The sequence below is a fragment of the Acartia tonsa genome, chromosome 13 (genome assembly GCF_053477335.1).
Source record: "Acartia tonsa isolate MP-2025a chromosome 13, ASM5347733v1, whole genome shotgun sequence".
In the NCBI taxonomy this organism is placed as follows: domain Eukaryota; kingdom Metazoa; phylum Arthropoda; class Copepoda; order Calanoida; family Acartiidae; genus Acartia; species Acartia tonsa.
Genome location: NC_137272.1, coordinates 19,247,107 through 19,271,445, shown reverse-complemented (window position 1 = coordinate 19,271,445; position 24,339 = coordinate 19,247,107). Strand labels below are relative to the sequence as shown.

Below are 24,339 nucleotides of genomic sequence, written 5' to 3'. Positions count from 1 at the left end.
ACATACAAACATCCAAATATTTGTTATGAAAGAAAAACTGTGAGTCATGTTGATGCTGTGAGTATTGGTTTAAAAAATATGACGTAACAAAAAAAATTAGCCAATGAGAGTCCACTACGCATGCCGCCATTGGTCAAAAACGGCCTCTCATTGGCTATTTTTTTTTGTTACGTCATATTTTTTAAACCAATACTCACAGCATCCAAATTGAGTGGTAATAATCCTCCAAGATTATTGTGGACTATAAAAAAACCATCTTGCATATTTCAAGAATTATAATAAAATAGGTGGAGGGAGGGGCGCTAGTAATTATGTTATTCAAATTGCGTTTAGTTTATCCAACGTTACTAGCATTGTGGGACACTAGTAACCTTAACTTAACCTAAGCTAACCTAAAATACATTATCAAATTCAAATAGTTCTCTGTGGTCCAAATTCATTATAAGAGAAACAACTGTTATTCAAAATGATATTTTGCTTCATAAATATGGTTAATTTTTTCGCAATATTTTGTAAATTGTCTACAAGCTTCCAGTCAAATGCGCTTATTAGGTCAAACGGTTCTTAATTAAACTATGCGTTTAGTGTAAAATAAGTACATTTTAACCTAATAAGCGCATTTGACTGGAAGCTTGCACCCAATTTTACGCAATATTGCGAAAAAAATACGCCTTTAATGATGATATTTATCAAACATCTTTTTTATCCTCTCGGTCCATTTCATAATTGTATCATCCATAGAAGTATGTTTATTGCAAATATCTTGCAATATCTGAATTTATACTATTCATTAATGCATGTATTCACAAATTTAAACAAACAAATGTACACTATATTTCAGATAGATAGAGAGAGTTGCAGAGATAGATAGGTTTATGAATAATGGATGAATAGATGGATAAATTAATTTTTGGTGATCATATCACAGTATCCATGCAGATTAATAAACACATGCTTTCAGAAACTTTTACATACTAACATACACACTCATACTCACACACACACACACACATCCACACTTAAACTTTAATAGAATTTCTAATTATTTGAAATGAGTTCACCTTTCATTTGTAGTGTAATCAGGGATACAGGGATAGAACACTGGGTGATAAATTAATCTCCCCACCTCCACTATAAGAATAATAAAACCTCAGATTTTATATGGATTTTATTCTTGGAAAATATTGGGGGGGGGGGGGGAGAAATGGTTGTAGACTCTTTTACCTGTCCTCTCCCTCCCTGAGCAAAGCACTTGATTAGAGTTAGAGACAGGAAAAGGAGAAAATCAAAAGTTAATTTAAATATCTACCATTTTAATCGAAAAAGGAAACATTTCATAGTTTGTATTTAAGAATGTTAGTAAAGTAGTGGCGTCTCCACTAGTCTCTAGAATTTATAGGTGTCACAACAATGGAATGCATACTCAAAAAATATCAACATCTTCTTCCCCCTTATTCCCAACCATCACCTGAAACAAGAATAAAGAATGAAGTCTATGCATGACCAGAAGGTTTTTTTTCCTGAAAAAAATCCTCAAAAAATAATTACATCTATAATACAAAGTAGAACGATATCTGCCTGTTTGTTTGTCTGTGTGTCTGTTTGTTTGTAGCGAAGGATCTCGCTAACCGCTGAACCGATTGGGTTCTCCTTTACAGGGTAGCTTCTCATAGGTCCCGGGAAGGTTTATAACTATTTTCTTGGGGGGTGGGACTCCCCACCCCCCCCCCAAAAAAATTAAAAATACTCCCCCCCCGAAAAAAATTTTTTTCTTTTTAAAACTAAAATTAAAATAGTGGGGTCGACTACCCTCCCCCCCACCCCATAAAAAAAAATTCTTCCCCCTCCCCAAAGAAATTTTTTTTCAGATTTATTTTTTTAATCTAAATTACGAAAAATTGGTTAGATTAAACCACTTGGGGCAAAGTCCCTAGAGACTAGGGGCGAAGCCGCTAGTATTTTATAAATCAGAGTACCCAGTCATGAGATTCAGGGATGGCACAAAGGGCGAGAATCAATTTTCTTTCAAAAAACTTTTGTATGTGTTTGGTTTTGGGGGATCTGAAGGAATAAGACATTGACCGATAAATTGATGTACATCCCAAATATTGATACACGAAATTACCCCTTCCCCACCCCTTCTGTAGAATAAAATTAGTAGTTGAAAAGTTTGAACACTCAGCCTAATAAACCAACCAATGAAAATTCTCTGAAGTCCCCAAAATTGTTAAGATGACGATTAAGAAAACCTATTATAAAACTAGTCAGCCATTTGTGCCCACTCTGTGAAATGAACCACAGATGTCCTTTTACTCCCTGTATGATAACGGAGTGGTTTGAATATTATTAGCATACCTTAATTTAGCGCAGATAAAAAGTCATTGGTGTGCATTCACCTCCTCATATATTCTCTTCCTAAAGGGTTTCATATTCACAAAAAGTCTCATTAGAAAATGAAATTATTTTGGGGATCATGGAAAGAAAACGAAGTATTTTCACAATAGCTTTTGAGGGTTATGAAATTAGCCCCACAGGATTAGAGCCCAATTGTGACGATTCGACGAAACCTGCTACTTTGTTTTCTCTCATAATCCGATTTTTTAAATGAAAATAGTAAGATAAAAGGGATTGCATAGTTTTGATGTAAAGAGAATATGACGTTCAGTCGATTTATTAAAGTGACATTTATACGGAAGTGAAGCTACACCAAACTCTTAAGGATTTGGCAAATCTTGGCACTTTGTATAACAGGTACATGGATCTCATGGGATAAGACAATGGATGATAAATCTAAACTAAAAATAGAAAATTACCCCTACTTTAGATTTTAAATGTATTGGCTGAAAAGTTTAGACATTACTCAGTGGCGTGCGAAGCACTTTGTCTAGGGGGGGGCATTTTGAAGATTTTGTAAAATTTTGCCCCCCCCTAAATCAAAGTGCCCCGGGGGGGCACTTTGCTTTAGGGGGGGGGCATTTTGATTATATATACTAATTTTAATTAAGGGCGTTTTAAGGGGTGGGATTATTTGATTATGGGCCTCCTAGTCCTTATCCCTTCTTCCCCATCCCTTCCCCCATCCCTATTTTTCATTTATATCCCCCACCTCTTCCCCCCCATATCTTCCCCCCCCCCATCTCTTCTCCCCCCATCCCTTCTCCCCACCCTGCAATGACCGAAGAGAAGGGAGCTAGAAAGCATCTTCGAAAAAATAGTACAGAAGATAAATTAACAGGGGGGGAGGGGTTTTTGGGCTATTTATTACACTAGTCCCCAATATTTCATAGCAGAAACCATTTGGAAGGGCGCGAAGCGCAAATTTTTTTCTTCAAATATGCAGGGAGGGAGGGGTTTTTGGGCTATTTATTACACTTGTCCCCAATATTTCATATAAAAATTTCTTATTCATTGGCTCAACAACTTTAGGGACTTTAATGGAATTTTGATTGGTTGGTTAATTAAGTCGAGTTTCCATACATTTCATCCAATAATTGTAATCTATATAAGGGGTAATTTTTTGAATCATCATTGGGGATGTACAAAATTTCTTTGGTAAAAAGTTTATATTATACAAAATAAAATACTTCCTATAACCTGGTTTGTTATGTTCAGTGAAAAAAGGTTATAACCTAACTGTCTGGTTGGCGCGAAGCGCCAAAATTTTTTTTTGGAGTATTTCTTGATATTTTTTTTGGAAACTGGGATAGTTTTGCTTTTTGTAGGTTAGGGGGCAAAAAGGGGCATTTTTGTTGACCAGGGGGGGGCAAAATGGGGCATTTTTTAACATTTAGGGGGGGGCAGGGGGGGCGGTTGCTAGGGGGGGGGCAGAGGGGGGCGTTTTGGTCGCTAGGGGGGGGCGATTGCCCCAAATGCCCCCTTCGGTTCGCACGCCACTGACATTACTTGTTTGAACCAATCAATTAAGATTCAATTAATTTATCTTACCAAAGAATATATAAGTTATAGTCAAAAGTTCCCATAATCATAACTATTTTCTGTAAGTCTTTATATTGCAGTGCATGATGACGAATTTCTCAAATTGTTCTAATAATCAATATTTCTTTATTGTTAGCTTCATATTAACCACTAATTATGTTATGTGTTTATCCTAAAATATAAAGTAGTAAGCTTTTTTTTGTCTATAGTGGAGTCTATATTAAAGAATTCTAGAGGTTTCTAGGCGCGAAGCCGCTAGTTATTATCAAAGAAAAATAGGTAGAAACCTCTCAAATCATTATTGATCCATAATAAATTACCAATTTATACCTTGTTGTAATAGGAATCAGTATTCCAATAATTTGATTGTTGTTAATAGAATAAGAAAAGCAAAATGTTTTAAATTGACGTACAGTCTTTTTGGTAACGATTTTAGAGTTGCTACTTTTTAAAAATCATTATGCAAAGTTTCAAACTTATAAGACAGTCCTAACATGTCTAAATTAACGAAAAGAGCTAATCGTCCCGGAGGGACGGACTGACCGACCCTTTGATAAATTAATCACAATTTGTAAACCATAGCCAAAGTGGGGATTCCTGGCCGTTTGGGAATGTACAAATCCTAACCTAGCTTGAGCTAACTACTAAGCAAAAAAATCAATCTTAGCGGACAAATTTAATAATACGTTGGTAGTATTATGACTGAAAATTACATATTGCTAACCGAATAATAACATATTCTGAAAAAATTATGAAAGTATATTGTTTAGACTAAATATGTAACTACTCATTTGCAAGTTCTATCATGTTCGTAAGTAGCATAGCAACAATATTACTAAAAAATATTTGAAGTTAACTGTTTAGACTAAATTCTACTACGTAGTAAAAGGACAATAGAATGCGCTTCTGCACAGTAAATTATGAAAGTATACTGTACTTTGACAGAATAATCATGTCCCAAAGTAGCGCAGCAATAACAAGCTATCAATTATAATTTTTCTTCAATCTTTTAAAATGGTTTTAAAGACATTTGACTGTTTATAGGAATGAAAAAAGAATTAATTGTAGTAAAGAGTTTTTCATCAAAATGTCGTAAAGACAAGCTATAGAGTAGCTGCTATATCAACATATAATATTTTTCATATTTAATTGTTATATAATTGCATTAAGTATGTACTATAATCTTTTAAGGATATAAGGATAGTGCAATTGATCTAAAATCTAATAAATGATTATATAGTAAATGGGGGAAGGGCTAACGCAACTTTTGTTATTTTAGCGGATTTTTGATGTTTAAGGATGAAGTGCATTGATACTGATGGACAAATGCCGCGCATTTTTATCTGCATTTTTTGTGCACTTTGATAAACATGTTATTAATCTAAGTTCTAATTTACCTGTATGATTTGGTTTAGTTTTTTCTTTATTTTTAGTGGTGGATTAGTGAATTAGAAAGAATTAATACACCCTCTACCCCAAAGTAGATTTTTTCTATGTTCTTTTATCCCTGATAATCTTCTAATATTTCCCATTATATATATTTCTTGTAATAGTATACACCATATTGTATTCTATGTTACATTGAATTGCAAGTAAATTATATGCAAAAATCATCAGGGATTTTAAGGGAAGACAAAAATGACTCTTGATTGTAGATTTAAATAATTGGGTACTGCTATTTAATAATAGTACCCAAAGTTTTGAAAAAATAACGTGTTTTAAAACTTTGATGACCAGTATAATTAACGATCCATATTACCTTCCTCCCTGAAAATTCTATTATAAAATTAGGTGATGGGCAGGGCAAACTAAGATATTTTCTTCTGTTACTTATTTTTTGCTTTCTCTTTAAGAAACTTCCACACATGCAATTTCCCTTATTCTAGTGGCATACAATTATTTATATCTTTTATTGCATATGGATGTAAATTCGAGAGAGAGGGGACAATGGCTGTTTTTTTTTAACACCAAGTCTTTTATTAACGATTTCTTATCCGTTGGCTAAACTACTTTGGTGACTTTTAGTCAATTTTGACTAGTTGGTTTACTAAGTTGAGTTTTCAAACGTTTTAAAAACTATTTGTCATCTACAGAAGAGATAGCTTTTTGTATAATCATTGTGAAGTACACCAATTTTTCGGCCATTGTCCTATCCCTTTAGATCCCTGGATGTAAATACAATGCATGTATATTATTGATTGATGGAGTAATTTAGTTTATAATAAAATGTTCTTATTACATACAATAATATTCTGGAATTAAAGGGACATTGGACGTAGAATAATCTTACCAGTACAAGTGGCATAATTATTAAGAGTTGGTGGAAAATTAATGTTTTGTAAATTGTCCTATCCCTGAAGATTATGCAGCAGTTTTAATGACAAATATTTTTTTAAGGTTGTGCAATTATATTTTTCTTTTATTGTCATATCATTAGAGTAAAACATTAGAGGGAGAAAGGGTTAAAAAACACTATATCCCAATCTTTCAATCTTTCTATTGGGCCATTGAAAATTAACCAATGGTGTCGCTTATATTAACACAGCCAAATAGCAGAAAATAATTTAGAAGCAAACAAAAGAGGTCTTTGAAAAAGGCAGGGATGTAGTTGTCCTTATATGCATCTATACTATAGATATGTTGTCATATCTCTGATATTTGTGATTCTTATTATTAATTCTGTCTATAATAATAAATGTAATATTATTTTTACATTGTATTAAGGGCGTACACAATATTTTAAGGAGGGGGAATATAATTCCAATGGATGATTTTCTATAGGGGATATAGAATGTGGTTGTTAGCTTGAATTTCTCTTGAAAGATACACAATGGGTGGAGGGTTATCTGGTAAGCAACCCCTTCTCAACCCATGACCAGAAATTATTTAAATGTTTATTAAATTGATTTCAGGTTAGTTTGATAACAATGGAGGATGTGCGGCCAGGTCCGGGTACAACAGGACAAACAGATGCACTATCCACTCCAACTATTTCTGATCCCAGGTATAAATATCTATCTATCTATCTATAGCCAGGTACAGGTACAACAGGACAAACAGATGGACTATCCACTCCAACTATTTCTGATCCCAGGTATAAATATCTATCTATCTATAGCCAGGTACAGGTACAACAGGACAAACAGATGCACTATCCACTCCAACTATTTCTGATCCCAGGTATAAATATCTTTCTATCTATCTACAGCCAGGTACGGATACAACAGGACAAACAGATGCACTATCCACTCCAATTATTTATGATCCCAGGTATAAATATCTATCTATCTATAGCCAGGTACAGGTACAACAGGACAAACAGATGCACTATCCTCTCCAACTATTTCTGATCCCGGGTATAAATATCTTTCTATCTATCTACAGCCAGGTACAGGTACAACAGGACAAACAGATGCACTATCCACTCCAACTATTTCTGATCCCAGGTATAAATATCTATCTATCTATAGCCAGGTACAGGTACAACAGGACAAACAGATGTACTATCCTTTCCAATTATTTCTGATCCCAGGTATAAATATCTATCTATCTATAGCCAGGTACAGGTACAACAGGACAAACAGATGCACTATCCACTATAACTATTTCTGATCCCAGGTATAAATATCTATCTATCTATCTATAGCCAGTTACAGGTACAACAGGACAAACAGATGCACTATCCACTCCAACTGTTTCTGATCCCAGTTATAAATATCTATTTATCTATAGCCAGGTACAGGTACAACAGGACAAACAGATGCACTATCCACTCCAACTATTTCTGATCCCAGGTATAAATATCTATCTATCTATCTATAGCCAGTTACAGGTACAACAGGACAAACAGATGCACTATCCACTCCAACTATTTCTGATCCCAGGTATAAATATCTATCTATCTATCTATAGCTAGGTACAGGTACAGCAGGACAAACAGATGCACTATCCACTCCAACTGTTTCTGATCCCAGTTATAAACATCTATTTATCTATAGCAAGGTACAGGTACAACAGGACAAACAGATGCATTATCTACTGCAACTGTTTCTTATCCTATGTATAAAAATCTATCTATCTGTCTGTCTGTCTATCTATCAATCTTTTTTTCTATCTGTCAATAAATAAAGAATTCAGCACATGAAGTGTATTGAAAATATCCATTATTATATTAAAATTAAAAAAATCAAACTCATGGAAAACGAATTTAAGAAAAAGTGCAGGGATGACAAAGTGACAAAAAATTGTGAGAAAATTTATAGCAAGGCTACTCCATGAACTATACTTTTAAAATGTCCGTCTGTCTGTATGTTAGGCTATATAGAAATGAGGGGGCAATCTTTAGATTAGAGGAAAGAGTCTTTCAACAAAGCATCTAAAATCTGTTACTTTCATAGAGACGGACGGACATACGAACATAAATAAACTGCTTTACTTTACATAATTGCAAATATAAAAGAATTTTTTTCCATAATATTTTTCTTGTTTAATGTTCCTTAAATTGTTGAGAAATATTAAAATATTCTGTGAATATTTGAAAAATGTATTTTCAACAAATTTTGCATATTTGGCCCATAATAAGAAAACAAGGATGGCAACATCCATATTTCATAAGAACAGCGATGAATAGAAAAATATTTAAAGTGTAGTGAAATAGTCTTTCGATAGGAGTTTAGAATTTTTAAAGAAAAATCTTCATGAACCAAATTTTTTTATTTTACATTTGTTCTATAGGCATATCATTACCGACGTACGAACGGACAGTGTAAACTATTGTATAGATGCTCATTCATCAGAGTAATCTTATCCAGGGATCTAAAGGGATAAGGCAATGTGTAGTGGGGCTTACTTGAGATACTTATAAAATACAGCAGAATGACATTTTCAATATCCTAAACGAGTGGACAGATTTTTATGAAATTAATAGCATTTTAAAGCATTTATTTTTCTCTTTTGATTTTACTTCTATTTGCATTTTTAAGCCCACAAATGACGGATCTAGAGTTAAAATTATGAAACATTAGTACTTTTATATTCTGTGAAATTGTATGATTTTATCATGTGAGCTCTGGAAATTTTCCAAGAATTCAAAATACATATTTATGCGCAGTATAAATATGTACATTTGACCTTTTAAGTCTACGCGTGTAGGTTTTGAGGAGATATCTAATTTTTGTACTTTTATTAGAAAGGCTCCAGATATCCAGGGACGGCATCCTCAATGCATCACGGAGATTTCCCCGGCACAACTGAACGTGACTATTCGGGAAACTCAGCATACACTCCGGCCTGCTTGAATGTCATGTGCAGACCTACGTGTATCCATAGCCATCCCTGTATGATCAGAAACGCCCTCCAATACTCTGTAATTTTCCTATATGTATATATGTATTCATTAATTTGTGTAAACTATGTTTGTCTATTAAAAATATATCAGTTCCGCAGAAACAGTTGTTAGTAGAGTATCAACTCCTAATTTTTATGCAGCTATCACTAGCTGCCATTAATTATCCAGAAACTTATAAATCCCCTGTGGGTACTCGTGAACAGTTGTGTTATTCGCGTATCGGAGACGTTGAACAAAGGGAACGAGTCGCTTCGCTCTTGTATTCTCTCAGCCAACGTTACCAACTCAACGAGTAGCTCCGTCACCACCGCTCGAGGGGGGCTATTTTGGTTTTTAAAAAGCTAACAAAGACATCCGATCCGGTACACAATGGTCGATAAATTAATGTACATTCCCAATGATGATACACAAAATTACTCCTTCTGTATATTGCAATTTGTGGTTGAAACGTATGTTCACTCTAATAAATGAATTAACCAATCAAAATCCAATAAAAGTCCCCAAGGTTGTTAAGCCGACGAATAAGAAAACGATTTTATAAGATTTTGGGGACTTGTGTATTTGTAATCAACAAATTTTAAAAGAATATCTTTGTAAGCACTAATTTAGATGTTTTTTAGTCATGTAATCAGCGCAAAAAATTCAACCTTGTATCCATGACAGCACAAAGTAGATAGCGTTTCAAACAGACAGACAGTCGGACAGACAAATTAAGGCTTATATAATAACTTTGCTTCTAAATAAAAAGAAAAGAATTACGATGCTCATGTTTGCCTATACATTTTATGTAAAATATTCTTTTCAATAGAATATAATTTTCGATTCTTGGAGATGAATTTTTCCTTTAGTTTAAAAGTCTGTTATAGTTTTTTGTTTGTGTTAGTTTGTTTTGCCTATTGGTTTAATAATATGTACTAATGTATGTTTGTATTTCTGTTTGTATGTCTGTCTGCACTGCAATGCTAGCGTTTTTTTTCTAACTGTCTATCGATATATTCTTCTTTCTAACTAGTCTTTCTATCCATCTTTCTTTTTACAAGTTTATATGTTTGACCAAAAAATATTGAGTAGTAAATAATGAATTGCGGCATTTTCGGAAAACGTCGCACATTTCTGTTAAACAATGAACAATTTCATACGGGTTGCAATTACTTTGCTTTCTCTAGGCATGTTACTAATTATCTATCTACAATCTACATGTATTTTTATCTATTAATATATCCTAACTAACTATCTAGGTCCCCGAGGTCCCCAGATTCGGACACCCTGGACTTGGGTAGCCAAGGTCTGGAGAAACTGACCCGCGCCACTCCGGAGCTTATCCTCAACACAACAACTCTCATTCTGGACAATAATAGTCTGACCAGGTTTGTGGTGTACCACTTAAGAAGCGCTGGAAAGTGTCATGTGTGACGTCATAAAAATATGTATAAAAAGTAGGATTGATAGAGGTAGTGGGAAAGGGAACCTCTGAAAAAGAAATGGATTTAGACGTATTTTTATGACTTCAAATATGAAACTTTCCAGCAATCTCATTTGATGTTACTTTAACTTTTACTAGCGGCTACGCCCCTAGAGGCCTCTAGGGGCACTTGAGGAGAGAGTCGAATTTAATAATTCAATTTCTTATTTTAGATTTTAAAAGAAGTAAAAAAAAATTTTGGGGGGGGGCGAAATTTTTTTTTTTTTGGGGGGGGGTGTCCCCCCCTCATTTATAATTTTAGTTTTAAAAATATTAATTTTTTTTTGGGGGGGGGGACTTTTCATTTTTTGGGGGGGTTGGGGGTGTCCCACCTCCAAGAAAATAGTTATAAACCTTCCCGGGACCTATGAGAAGCTACCCTGTAAAGGAGAACCCGATCGGTTCAGTGGTTAGCGAGATCCTTCGGTACAGACACACAGACAAACACACAGACAAACACACAGACATCCTGTTACTTTAGTATAAGGATAACATGTTTAATACGTTTTCTCTGCTTTTTATATTGCTTTACCTATAAAACTGAATCCAAATTTATACATATATTTAGGTTAGATAACCTGCACACGTACCAATGCATAGAGAAACTCTCTGTAGCTAACAACAAACTTATAAGAATGTTTCAGGTAAATCCTTAGATTTAGAAAGAGGTCACTTTTTTCGCGCATTTTCCGCAAAGTTGTGTGTAACCATTTAGTCAAATGCGCTTATTAAGTCGAATTATGACCATTTCATATATGTATATTGAGATATATAAGTTGGAAGGAATTTTAATGTTAGAGGGAGATTTGAAGTCTGCATAAAATTTTAAGGATTTTTATAAAATTCATTTTATTATATAATTCTTTATCTAAAAGCGGAAATACAATTTAAGTTAATTAATTTTGACATCTGTGATTGGTGGATTGAAAACTATCTGCTCTCTGATTGGAGAAGCTTAAGTGCCGTACATCATTTACCCAATTAGAGGGCAGGTAGTTTTCAATCCAGCTATCACGGATGTCAAAATTAATTAACTTAAATTGTATTTCCGCTTTTAGATAAAAAATTATACAAAAAACGAATTTTACAAAAAAAATCCTTAAAATTTGATGCAGATTTTAAATCTCTCTCTAACATTAAAATTCTCTCCAACTTATATATCCTAATGTATATACTTTACATTTTGCCATAGTTAAAACAGTTTGACTTAATAAGCGCATTTGACTTACCAGTTCCACACAATTTTGCAGAATATACGTAGAAAAATGACCCTCTTTCAGATTTACAGTGGAAAATATTAAGGGAGGGGAGAGAAATACATGTTACTAATTAAAAAAGCCTAAAGCGTAAGTTATGCTAGTTGTAAGACTTTTATTATAACATGATATATTAAAATCATTATGAAACTGAAGCTGATATTCTATTATTCTATTATATAAAGTAGTAAGCTTTTTTGTCTGTATCGAAGGATCTCGAAACCACTCTTCTGTTATTGTTTTACTTTTTAAAGGGTAGCTTCTCATAGGTCATGGGAAGGTTATTAACTATTTTGGGAGAAGGTACCACCAAGAGAAATCGCCCCTACACAAAAGATTAACCCAATCCACCCCCCCCCCCAAAAAAAAAATATTTTTCTTTTCAAAACTAAAATTTAAACTTTCCCGGCAAATTTTTCTTAATGGTTTAAATAACCGCAACTTATTGTTATTATTATTTCTCGTTAAATTTAGTTATTTTGTGAGATATTTTTAAATGAAACTTAGTAATAGAAAACGCAATATCTTTGGTTAAGATCTTCATGTAAATACATAATTATCATTTGATATTTTAGGTTTCTAAGTTACAGCATCTGAAAGTATTAAACCTATCCAACAACAATTTAGTAACTATAGAAGGTTTAAAGGTGAGGATTTATAGAAGCACAGCTACCCTATTAGTGAGGTATGTTCGTACGTCTAAGTTACATCTGATAAAAATAATGACTGTAACTGACTTATTGAAGAAAAAAACAATAAAATATGACAATTTTTAAAATTGAAATACTATCATATTGCATGTTAATTCGATTTAAGACACTTTAAGATCTGTATAGTATATTTCTTTGGCGTGCGGTAAGGGGCGTAGAAGGGTATAACCCCCCCCCCCCCTTCAAATTGAAAAAAAGGATGGACTGCTTTTACCTTTTTCCCCCCACAAATGGTTTCACACAACCCTGGCGAATTGCTGAGAACGCCACTGATAGTAATGCATAAAACGGACAAATATACAAATTAACATATCTCTACTTTTATTTTCATGGAAAGTATTTCTCTATTTTTTAAAGTTAATGTGTGTTTTTGTGTTATTGACAGTTCTCTGTAAAAAGAAAACCTTTTATAAGCTTATTTTGTTTTTACCTAAGTTTTAGATACTTCTTGTCTTTATATATATTAAAATAAACACTTTGTAATTTATAACATTATAAAAGAGATAAACACTGAGAAACGTAAAAAGAGTGGGGACGTTTAAAAATACCAAATACACAAAGATACAAATTCCATAAAAGTCAAAAAGATATTCACAGACAGAAAAACAAGCAGAAAAAGACAGACAAACAGACATACAGACAAAATGTATCATTTCTTTGCTTTAGGATGTAAAATTATTAAGCTGGATCAGTTTAGCTGACAACAACATTAAGGGGCTGGAATCTTTAAATCATAATGTTCATCTCGAATACATCGATATTTCTGGAAATCAGGTTTGTACAACTTTGCATTTCAATGTTCTTGTATAAATATATTGAATATAAATTACAATGTAAATTTTTCCCTTTTTTCTCTATTTTATTTATATTTCGTCAATTTAATCATAATTTTGGTAAGGTTAGGTTAGTTTTATTGGGAACTGGAAAGCTTCGCAGGGTTAAGGTCCCAATCAGGGGTTAGGCATGGGGAAATAAAGCTACTTTTTCCCTTATTTTCTAGTGGCCATAAATATAAATGAGTGGGGGGGGGGGGGGGCAGGAGTAGTTTCAGGGCTCCTCTTTGATTGTTATGTAATATGCCCTATAGCAGTCAATTTTTTATGTCTCTCTATCTTTCCCCTTTCTCGACTCTTTTTTAGTCTATCTACCCTACTTTTTATGTTTTTAAAAGCAAAGTTTTCTATAATTAGGGTCAGTCCGTACGAACGTCTGTCCGGAACGGATTGCTTTTTCGTTAATTTAGGCATTTTATAATTAACCTTTTAAACAACTAATTTTTATGTGATATGATTATCCGACTGATCTGATTTTGAAATGCTGATTCCTTGGACAACAAAGCGAAGCATCTCTATAATCAAGTCCTAAAAATGTAAGTGTGTCCTTAAACATTAACCTAGCTGTGTTTCAACACATTTTCTTCTGCTTATTCAGTGTTAATGTTTGTTTGTCCTATTGTTTCAGAGATTTGCTTTTCTGGATATTGTCATCCTGGTTTTACTTGTTTTTAACTATTTTTATCCTGTAATTAAGTAAATTAACTTTGTTTAGATAACGTATGTAACAGATATTTCTGCACTAAAGAACCTGAAAACACTAAAACTTCAAAATAACAAGATAGGTACTCTAAGGTAAATATGAATTTATAATTAATTTTAAGGGAGAAAAGGGTATGACAAACATAGGAGTTTCAAACGTCGGAGTGGACAAAGGCATGAGTGGGACAAACGTCAGAGTGGACATTTTTGAAGTAAAACGCCGAGGAACACAGTAATAGCGTCTGACTGATTATGACGTAACAAAAAAAAATTAGCCAATGAGAGATCTTGTACTGAGTTTCTGCCAAATTTATTTTGATTGTATTTAGATCTTGTACAGAGTTTCTGCCAAATTTATTTTGGTTGTATTTAGATCTTGTACGGAGTTTCTGCCAAATGGGATCACAAATTTACAAATCAACCATAACCAACTTCTTGAATTAGGTACACCATAGATAGATAGATAGATAAATAGATAGATAGAAATTGTCATCTTTTTCTGCACAGAAAGTCAATTTGCTATTTTATGGTGTTATGCTACTTGCATTTAAATCTCTGTATTTCACTTTATATACATATTTTTTAAAGCGAAGCTTTGATTATTGTCGATCCGTTCGTACGTCCGTAACGGTTAGCTCTTTTTGTTAATTTAGACTTGTTTTATCGATTTCAAACGTTATATGGTTATTCCTATAACAGTTAGGTACAAATTAGTTACCAGAAAGTAACCTATTGCATGACAAAATTATCCTAATTCCTATTAATAAGATTTTCGGAATATTAATTCTTAAGACAAAAAGGTACAGTATTATACGCGAGGTATCTTATAATCAAATTCCAAAAATGAAATTTTGTCTTTTTACTGTAATTTACGAAATTTATGTACAATTTCATTCAGACTTTAATGTTAGAAATCAATGTTCTGCTTGTTAAGTTCTTCGCTTTTATGGATGTTGTCATGCAACTTTATGTTTAAGTCTTTTATTTCTATCTATAATACAAAGTAGCTTGATGTCTGTCTGTCCGTCCGTCCGTCCGTCCGTCCGTCCGTCCGTCTGTCTGTCTGTCCGTCCGCCTGTCCCTTAAGATCTCGGTAACCGCTGAACCGATCGGATTCTACTCTTCAGGGTATATACCTATTGGTCCTGTGGTGGTTTTAAGCTATTTTCTTGTGGGGTTGGACACCCCTAACCCCCCCCCCCATTTTTTTTTTTATTTTGAATTTGATACTGGGGCAGATCCAATTTTTTCCCCGAAAATTTTGAAATTGATACTGGGGCAGCTCCAATTTTTTTTTTAATTACCTCTTGGGGCAAAGCTAGTAGTTTTTTATAGCGAAGACTTAGCTATGATTCTAAATTTGGGCATGTTAAAATTGATAGTTCACCTCGCATGAGGATTTCTGGTATGATTAGGTACAATTTAGATCTATGCATATGTTAAATACAAAGCTCAAAAATATATGTTTTATTGGAGGAAAAGTTTGAACACAAATATTTTTCTTCAGTAACCAATACCTATTTCCCTGTAAAAAAAAACCCAGCCCAGCCAATATCTGTTTTGAATATGTATGTTGAATAAATGTACAGGAATATGACTACTGAAGAAAAAACTTATTTCCTGTTTTTTTGCATATGTCCAAGAATATTTTTAAATAAAATTGTTTGTTGTAATTGTTACCAATGCTGTATATATGTGTGTCAAGTAAGATCTTATAAACTACTGGGTTCAACTGCAGTTCACGGTAAAACATTCTTGGTAACGAATATTTCCAAAACTCCATGAATTTTTAAGGATGCTAGCTGCCAAATGGCTGAACTTACAGATCATACCCGCACACCATTTTAAGCGGCATAAAAAGGCCTACAAATAATCTGGAATAGCCAAGATCCAATGATGCACAGGGAAAGCTTCACTGAAAAAAAACGCATAAAATAGGTCTTTTTCACGCATTTCTTTGCACTGCAAAATAATTATGCATTATCGATTTATGACTATTCCAGATTATTTGTAGGCCTTCTTATGCCGCTTAAAACAGTGTGCGGGCATGATCTTTACGTTCAGCCGTTTGGCAGCTAGCAGCCTTTATAATTCATAGATTTTTGGAAATATTCATTACCAGGAATATTTTACCGTGAACTGCAGTTGATCCAACTACTGTATCTATTTTGCCTACCATCATTTATGTGGTAGAATTTCATTAAGTTAATATAATGATTGAGTGAGCTTTGCTACTAAAAAAAATTGTTTAGAGTACTTAACCATATCCCTATATGTATTTTAAATACATAAAAAGCTGGAATACATACACACACACACTATATGTATGCCTGCAATTTTCAGGGATTTACAGGATTGAGCTTCGATAAGATTACAAAATAACTATCTTTTTATATGAACATGTTATCATATCCTTAAAGTAAAATAACAGGATGTCTGTCTGTTTGTGTGTCTATTTGTTTGTCTGTCTGTTTGTCTATCTGTTTGTCTGTCTGTTTGTCTGTCTGTTTGCTCTGAAGAATCTCGCAAACCGCTGATCCGAAATAGTTCTCCTTTACAGGGTAACTTCTCATAGGTCCCTCGAAAGTTAGTAACGATTATGGGGGAGGGTATTAGTACTTTATTTTCAACTTGTTGATCTAACGCATCATAGTTTTTGAATTATTTTGCAAAAAATAGCATGTTAATAGGTGCCTAATAAAAAATGACGTCATACAATACAAATGACCAATTACAGGCCAGTATACATTGTAATTAACTAATGGTAAAATGTATACTAACCTATCATTGTAATTTGTAACGTATGACGTCATTTAATCAGGCACTATAAGCTGCTTCAATTTTATTTATCCAACTATTATTTTTACTGGAGATATCCTCTTTTCCGTGTCTAATGGTGTGCATATCTATGGCCTGGAAACAAAACAGGATGTTTGTCTGTATTTGTCTATAGCGAAGTAATTCGCTAACAGCTGGACTTACGCTTAAAATTTACTTACGGATTATGGTTCAGATTCAATGCACTAGTTATAGATTAGTTGCACTAAAACATCCATGAAAGCGAAGCTCTAAAACGGTAGGACAAACGAACATAAACACTTGTTGAGTGTCAGAAACGGAATAGGCAGAATATTAATGCATAAGTCTAAACAAAATTGTTAGTAAATTTGTTGTAAATCTTCTTAATTACAGGATACTGTTTACATTTTTAGGACTTGATTATAGAGATGCTTCGCTTATAACTTGTACCTTGTGGTAATAGGAATCAGTATTCCTTAAATCAGATTAATAAGGGTAATTATAACATACAAAAATTTGTTGCAAAAAGAGGAAAAAAATCAGCTTATTTTAAATAACTCATTCCATTGCAAAAAACGCGATATTGGGTTTGTTAAAATGTCCATTTATTTAGCATTTTCAAGAATGTCAAGCGTGGGAAAATTTTTAGAATGTGGGAACCATTTATTTTGATTTAAATGGTACAAATGATTTTCATTTAAATTAATTTTTTGGACCCATGAGAAAATTTTTTTAACGTGAGAACCATTTATTTTCATTGAATTTCATTTTTTGGAAGTGTGGGAAAAAACGGGAGAAAAATATGATTTAGTATAAAGAAATGTTCTATCAGTTTCAAACCTTTTTCATTCGATAGATCATACTGACTTTGGAAAAACTGTCAGACCGATTTTTGAAATTCAATCTGTGAAAAAAGATATTCAAGTTTTAATTTTTTGTTTTGAAAATATTATTTTACATGTATTGACGCCATCTTGGATTATGATAATTTTTTTTGTTAGAAGATTTTTTTCCTATTTAAAATATTTTTAAAAAATTAACTTTTTACAATAAAAAAATCTTTGAACTTAAATTGACCAATAATTCAAAGATTTTTTCTTTTTGATTTGAAAGATTTTTTATGATTTTTATTTTTAATGTCAAATAAAAACACAACAGTGAAAAAAATGAAAATTAAATGAAAAAACGTTTTATGATTTTATACAAGAAATTATTTGCTAACATCACCTTTTTGTTGCAATAGAATGTTATTTAAGCAAACAAAATTTAGCATAAATGGATATTTAAATCCCAAGGTATTAAATGATCGAGCGTTGCTTAAATAACTCATTTAAAGGACTTGTTAAAGGAATCATCATGAAAACATAAATCGATAGGACAATTCTAACCTGTTCAAATTAACGAAAAGATCTAACTGTCTCGGTCGAACGGACTGACTGACCCTTATTATAGAAAGCTTCGTTTTAAAAAGAGAGTTTTCTTTCTCTTTAACAATATTTGTACTGCATAATGACTATCCAAATTATCTCTTCTAATTACCAACCAACAAGATCAATATTATATTAAGATTCGCAACAACAACTAATAAACAATTAATCCTGTAAAATCTGTAAAGTGTAGATACTGTAAAGACAAGACTGCTACTACTTCAAATACTACTTCAAATACAGTCTACTAAGCATAGGAAATGTTAGACTGCATAGATGCTGTACGATCTAGAGTGTGCAAAATCCGTATTTTTAACCGCAATAACTTTTGCACTAGTTTCATATAAACGTTGCCAAGGCAGACTTAGGGTATTTACAACATTATGACGCAAACTAGCATTTGTAATTGTAATCAAGAAAGAAATGATTAATATTCTACAGCTACACAAATTAATCTTTAATTAGTGTTCTTTAGACTTAACAATAGCGTTTGACAAGATCAGTTTTATTAAATTTCTTGTATTAAAAGTTACGCAGCAACCCTTATAACTTTTCAAATTTCTGTTTGGCCGAAAAATAAAGAACTATTTTTACTGCAATATAGTAACTTTTTTGTTCTTCAATCTTAAATTTTTAACTTTTTTTGCTTGTTGCTTATTTTTTCCTTTGTAGATAAGAGTTTGGAAATGTAAATAGAAAATATTTTAGTGAATTAAAAAAGTTTTTTTCTTCTTCATTTGTTACTCAAATGATTTAAGTTTTTTCTTTTATTCAAGTCAACAATAATATATTTATTATCAAAATGGAAGGGTTGTTTATCTTAAAGTGCATAGTCAAACATAGCCTAATAATTGAAATAAATTAAAAATAAGGGTGTGGAAATATTTTTCGTGTGTTTGTTACTTTATTTAGGTTAGGTTATATTAGATATTTGATTGCCCCGAAGGGTTATGGCATCTTAGCAGAGGTTAGGTATAGAAAAAAACCTCTATGCTTATTTTTTTGAAAATGTGGAGAGGGGGGGGGGTCATTTGTGTCGTGTCGATTGATTTCTTTACTTTTTCTTTTTCAAATTGTTGAAAAAAATATGTAGGAAGTAGGAAAATGTTTATTTTATTATTTTTATTTTTTGTAATAAAGAATTCAGAAACAAGGTGTCAACATCTGATATTTGATGGAGCCATTATATACCTCTCATTTTTGCAAGCTAACAACTAATGTATACAAAGATTAATGTATGGATAAATAAATAGATGGATAAATAAATTGACAGATAAATATATGGGTTTAACTTTAGAAAAATATTAACATAGATAGAATGATAGATAAATTGACAAATAGATAGATAGACAGAAAGATAGATAGATTGAAATCTAATAGCAGAATGATGATAATAAGAATGGATAAAAGATTTAGAGAGAGTTAGATAGATAGATAGATAGATATAAGCATAATAGATGCTATATATAGGGCCATTTATAAAGGTTTGCTTTTTGCAATCTAACATCAGATTGATAATAAGATAGATAGATAGATAGGTTTATTGAAAAATGAATATATTTCGTAGTTTTGAAGGTAGGGGGATAAGGTCACTCGCAAATAAATATGAGAGATTATCCATCTCTTTTTTAGGGGTTTTATTTCCCACTTCTACTCTCATCTCCCTCACTTTTATGACTTCACGTGTCTGATTTTTGAGTGACTTTCTACCCTTCATTTTGAAAATTTATTTTGTGATTTTTCTTCTTGTACCTTATTCCTTTTCTGACATAAAGATATACATAGATACATTGTTTATTTTTTTTGCAAGCCATCAACAAGATTATTAAATAGCAAGTTGGATGGATAGATAGATATCTTTCTAGCTATATAGATAGATAGTTAGGAAGTGCACCTTATTGCAAGAAGTGCAACTATTTTCAATACTTTAATTTAAGCTTTAGATATTGAGATATTTCATTGCACAAACACGCACAATAATCAGTTGGTCCAAAAGCAGCAAAGCTTTTTTTTTAAAAAAAAGGACAAATGTGTCCCAAAAACAGCAACAAAAAATAAAAAGTTTTCTATAAAGTAAAAGTTACCTGAAATACAGTATTTTTTTCAGAAAATATCCACCTGACCCTATTGTGTAACCGATGTTATTCTATTCAATAAAAATAATACTCAAATTTTCAAAATTGAAAAAAAATTTCTAAGAGGATATTACCAAAAGCATTATAATTAAACATTAGGAACTATTGTAATAAACAGCCCTACATCCTCTCTCTCTGGAAAAAAGTAATGAAAAATAGAAAACAGTAAAAGTGTCTGACTATGACGTCAGAAAAAATTAACAACTAACTAATGAGAGGCCGCTATATATTTTACTATTGTGAATACTGGCTTCTCATTGGTTAATTGTTAATTTTTTCTGACGTCATAGCCAGACACTTTTACTGTGGCCTGAAAAATATTGTACATATAGAGATGCAACGTATCTTAAAATGAGTGGATGGATATTGTAAATGTAAAACTCACTGTTCACTTACTTTTACTTTTTTCGCAAGTTTTTCAGAAACTGTAATTCAACTTTACTTTTATTAGAAAATTTTTTTTTTTTTTGAAGGGGGGGGGGGGTTAATAACTTATTACCTTCTTATTTTTGAGCTACAAGGGTGTCTTAATCTTGTACATACAAATTAAAACTTTGTGTCTACCAGTAAGTATATTCCCTAACGGTAAAATATAATTGATATAGACATTATTATTTATTGTATATGTCCAATATACAATATATAGTAAAATCTGAATAAAGGCTCAATTTCTTAATAGCATGGATTTTCTAAAAACTAAATTCAATTGTTTTCATTTAGGTGATGTTAGTCATCTTTCCCATCTTTCTCGCCTTGATCAGCTGACGATACACAACAATCCATGCATACAGCAGCCTGAACAAATAGAGTAAGTTTAGTTTAGTTTTACGCCAAAAGATGTCTTAAATTAAAACATTTTCTTTCTTTAACAGCTGATCATTAACAGCTGTCTGAATAAATGCCATTTGTTTGGTTTACTTTTTCGCCTCAAGAATAAGATTTCCTAAATTAAAAACATTTTTTATCTCTAAAAGCTGATTGAATGCTGTAGAAATAGAGTAGTTTAAATTTTTTAACATAAAATGACTCGAAAAATGTGATTTAATTATTTGTATAGTTATTAGTTTTTAGCTTTAATATTTCTGTTTTCTTTTTCACAGTCTACCTAACAGAAAATACCTTTTTTTCTTTTTCACAGTCTACCTAACAGAAAATACCTTTTTTGTAAACGTACCCTTTATTTTAGACTAAAAAGATTATTTTAAATATATTAAATTTCCTGACGTAGCTTACCATATAACTAGGAAAATTTACCCTAACAAGCTTGGCTATATAAAAATTATTTATTAAAAAACAACGTATAACATTTATAGATATTAGAACAGTAAACAATATCAACAAAAGCAAATATTACTTTTTAAGGAAACAATTTGACTACCGTCCGTATGTGATAAACTGGCTGTTGAACCTGAGGTGTTTGGACGGTGTACCTGTCAGCCAGAAAGAAAGTTTAAAAGTAAATATAATTTTAGATAGCACTGCTACTTTTAGCTAGTAAATATTAGTATGTTTGACTTTTCGTCATATACAGTTTGTTATTAATTTTTTTTAATGTTATAACTTTACTATTAGATCTCCTAGAGGACTTTAATATTATTTCAATTTATTTATCTATTCATTATTCTTTTGCTAAAAATTTAAATGGAAATAATGGTATAGTTTATATAAATTAATTGGAAGTTCCCTCGTACTAAAAATGAACCACAAGCAAACAATTAGAAGAAGATAAAAAGTATATATAACAAATAAGACTTGATTTTTATTTAGCTAGGAGAGTTCCGCGGGGTTTAATTTCCCCTAGGGGATCGAGGGACTATATTTTTTTATCTCATATTTTTTCTTAGGCTGAATGGATGTATTCTCAGTCCAAAGGGCGTCAGTTTGGACCTGGCGAACAGGAGCAACTTATACAGTATCTAGGTAATTTTATTTTCAGTCTATTCGTTTGTTGGTCTTTCTCTTATCTTCCCATTTTCTCCTTCATTTTATAGCAATTCATTTTTTCTTCTTTTAAAAGATTTACTATTTTCATTTATTGTCCTTATTTGAAACGTATTTTTTTCATGACGTTAATTAACGCATGTTTGACTTCAGATAGGTGTTTGATGACCTTGCTCATATTACCGGGGTATTAAAAGGTTACTTTTAAGTTACTTTTGTAGTGGATTAACGGACAGACCGTGATTTCTGCTTACTTTTAAGTTAGTTTTGTAGCGTTCGAACGAACCCTGTAATAGAGTAGTTGCGCTACTTAAAGAATCTAAATTTTATACTTCATGGTATGAAATTGTCCTGAAAGTAATTATTTTCTTTTTAGAATTAAATTAAATAATTCTAAAGTTTAAAGTTATATGAGAGTTAGGTATATAGTTTAACCTATTGCACTATATTTTAACCCTTTAAACATGACACATTAGATAAAATATGGATACTTAGTTTATGCAATTTAGAAATTAAGTGATGTGTAACTAACTCAAAGTTGAAAATTTTATTTCCTTTAGGAAACTTTTCTATCATAGGGTTCTGTCCGTTCTAACTTATAGTTATGATTGATAATTGAGGCATAATAGAATTGTCGATTAAATCGATTGAATGAAAATATATTCAAAAATAAGGTAGAAATTGAAGAGCGTATCAGGTCTATAATCATTACCAAAAAGTTTTTAACATTTATAATTTTTTAGCTCTTTTGACTACATCAAATATTCGATTAAGTTATAATTTTTACTTGATTTTGAAATATTGATTCCATGATTAAGCACGATTAAGCACAATGCTATAAAATTCTCTATAATCAAGTCTTAAAATGTAAGTATGTTTTGCATCCTGTATTGGAGTAATTAAAAGGATGATTTATACGGAACTTTTTATTAAACTTCAAGCGTGATTATTTTGTAAATGCTTATTCCTTAAACCCTAGAGTATGCATAAAGTTATACTTGGCTAGTGTGGGTTAAAAGTTTCTTGGACTATACTACTACTAATGTCTACCTTTTTGCATAATAAAATTTTGTGTTTTAAATAACTAAATCATATACTGTTGCTTCCCTAACATATAGAAATGAGAATGCAGTATATTGCCTAAAACCATTCAAAGATTTAAAATAAATATAAAGTAGAATAAAAACCTTCCTATGGCCTAAGTTTTGTGGTCTTACGGACAAACAAAAGAAAAAAAATAAGATTTTAAATATAAACTGGCCATGGTAACAGCAGTATAGCTGATGTTTATTAAATCGGATATTACGAGCCGAAAATCGTTGCGAAAAAAATTACCCCTAGTCCCAATCTATTGTAATGTACGTATAGTCTAATCAACATTATACATAATGGATGTTTTACTAATAGGACAAAAAGCTTCGATAAGATTGGACGTAATCATCACTGTTTCTTTTAAAATATTTGCATTTGACCAACTTAGTAATTTCTTCAGTGTTTTTGACATATTTTTACAAGAATAAAAACATGTTGGTTCAAAAACAAACATTTTCTTAAATAGAAAATATTGTCTTTTTCAGGTCACGGTAAATTATTAGCTTTATAGGTATAACAAAAGATGGCTTACAAAACTCAATGATACACATGCGTTAAAAGAACTATTTGCGATTTCCCTTAAATTGCCTAGTCAAGCACAGAACCTAACCCTCTATTTTGAAACATATTAAAAATACATTTTTTGTGTGTTATTATTTTACCGTATGCTAGGTTAGGTGATATTTTTTATACTGGGTA

General features: G+C 31.9%; 1 protein-coding gene across 1 annotated transcript in view; it reads left to right on the top strand.

Annotated features, from left to right (window-relative positions):
• LOC145335190 (uncharacterized) overlaps positions 1–24,339 on the top strand; it is an 82,797-nt gene that overhangs the window by 16,223 nt on the left and 42,235 nt on the right. The window contains exons 2-11 of the mRNA XM_080180922.1: positions 6,849–6,940; positions 10,522–10,650; positions 11,314–11,389; positions 12,577–12,648; positions 13,378–13,485; positions 14,260–14,339; positions 14,620–14,690; positions 21,328–21,415; positions 21,970–22,063; positions 22,452–22,527. Coding sequence (XP_080037048.1) covers positions 6,864–6,940; positions 10,522–10,650; positions 11,314–11,389; positions 12,577–12,648; positions 13,378–13,485; positions 14,260–14,339; positions 14,620–14,690; positions 21,328–21,415; positions 21,970–22,063; positions 22,452–22,527 — 871 coding nt within the window. The 5' untranslated portion in view covers positions 6,849–6,863. The remainder of the gene's footprint in view (positions 1–6,848; positions 6,941–10,521; positions 10,651–11,313; positions 11,390–12,576; positions 12,649–13,377; positions 13,486–14,259; positions 14,340–14,619; positions 14,691–21,327; positions 21,416–21,969; positions 22,064–22,451; positions 22,528–24,339) is intronic.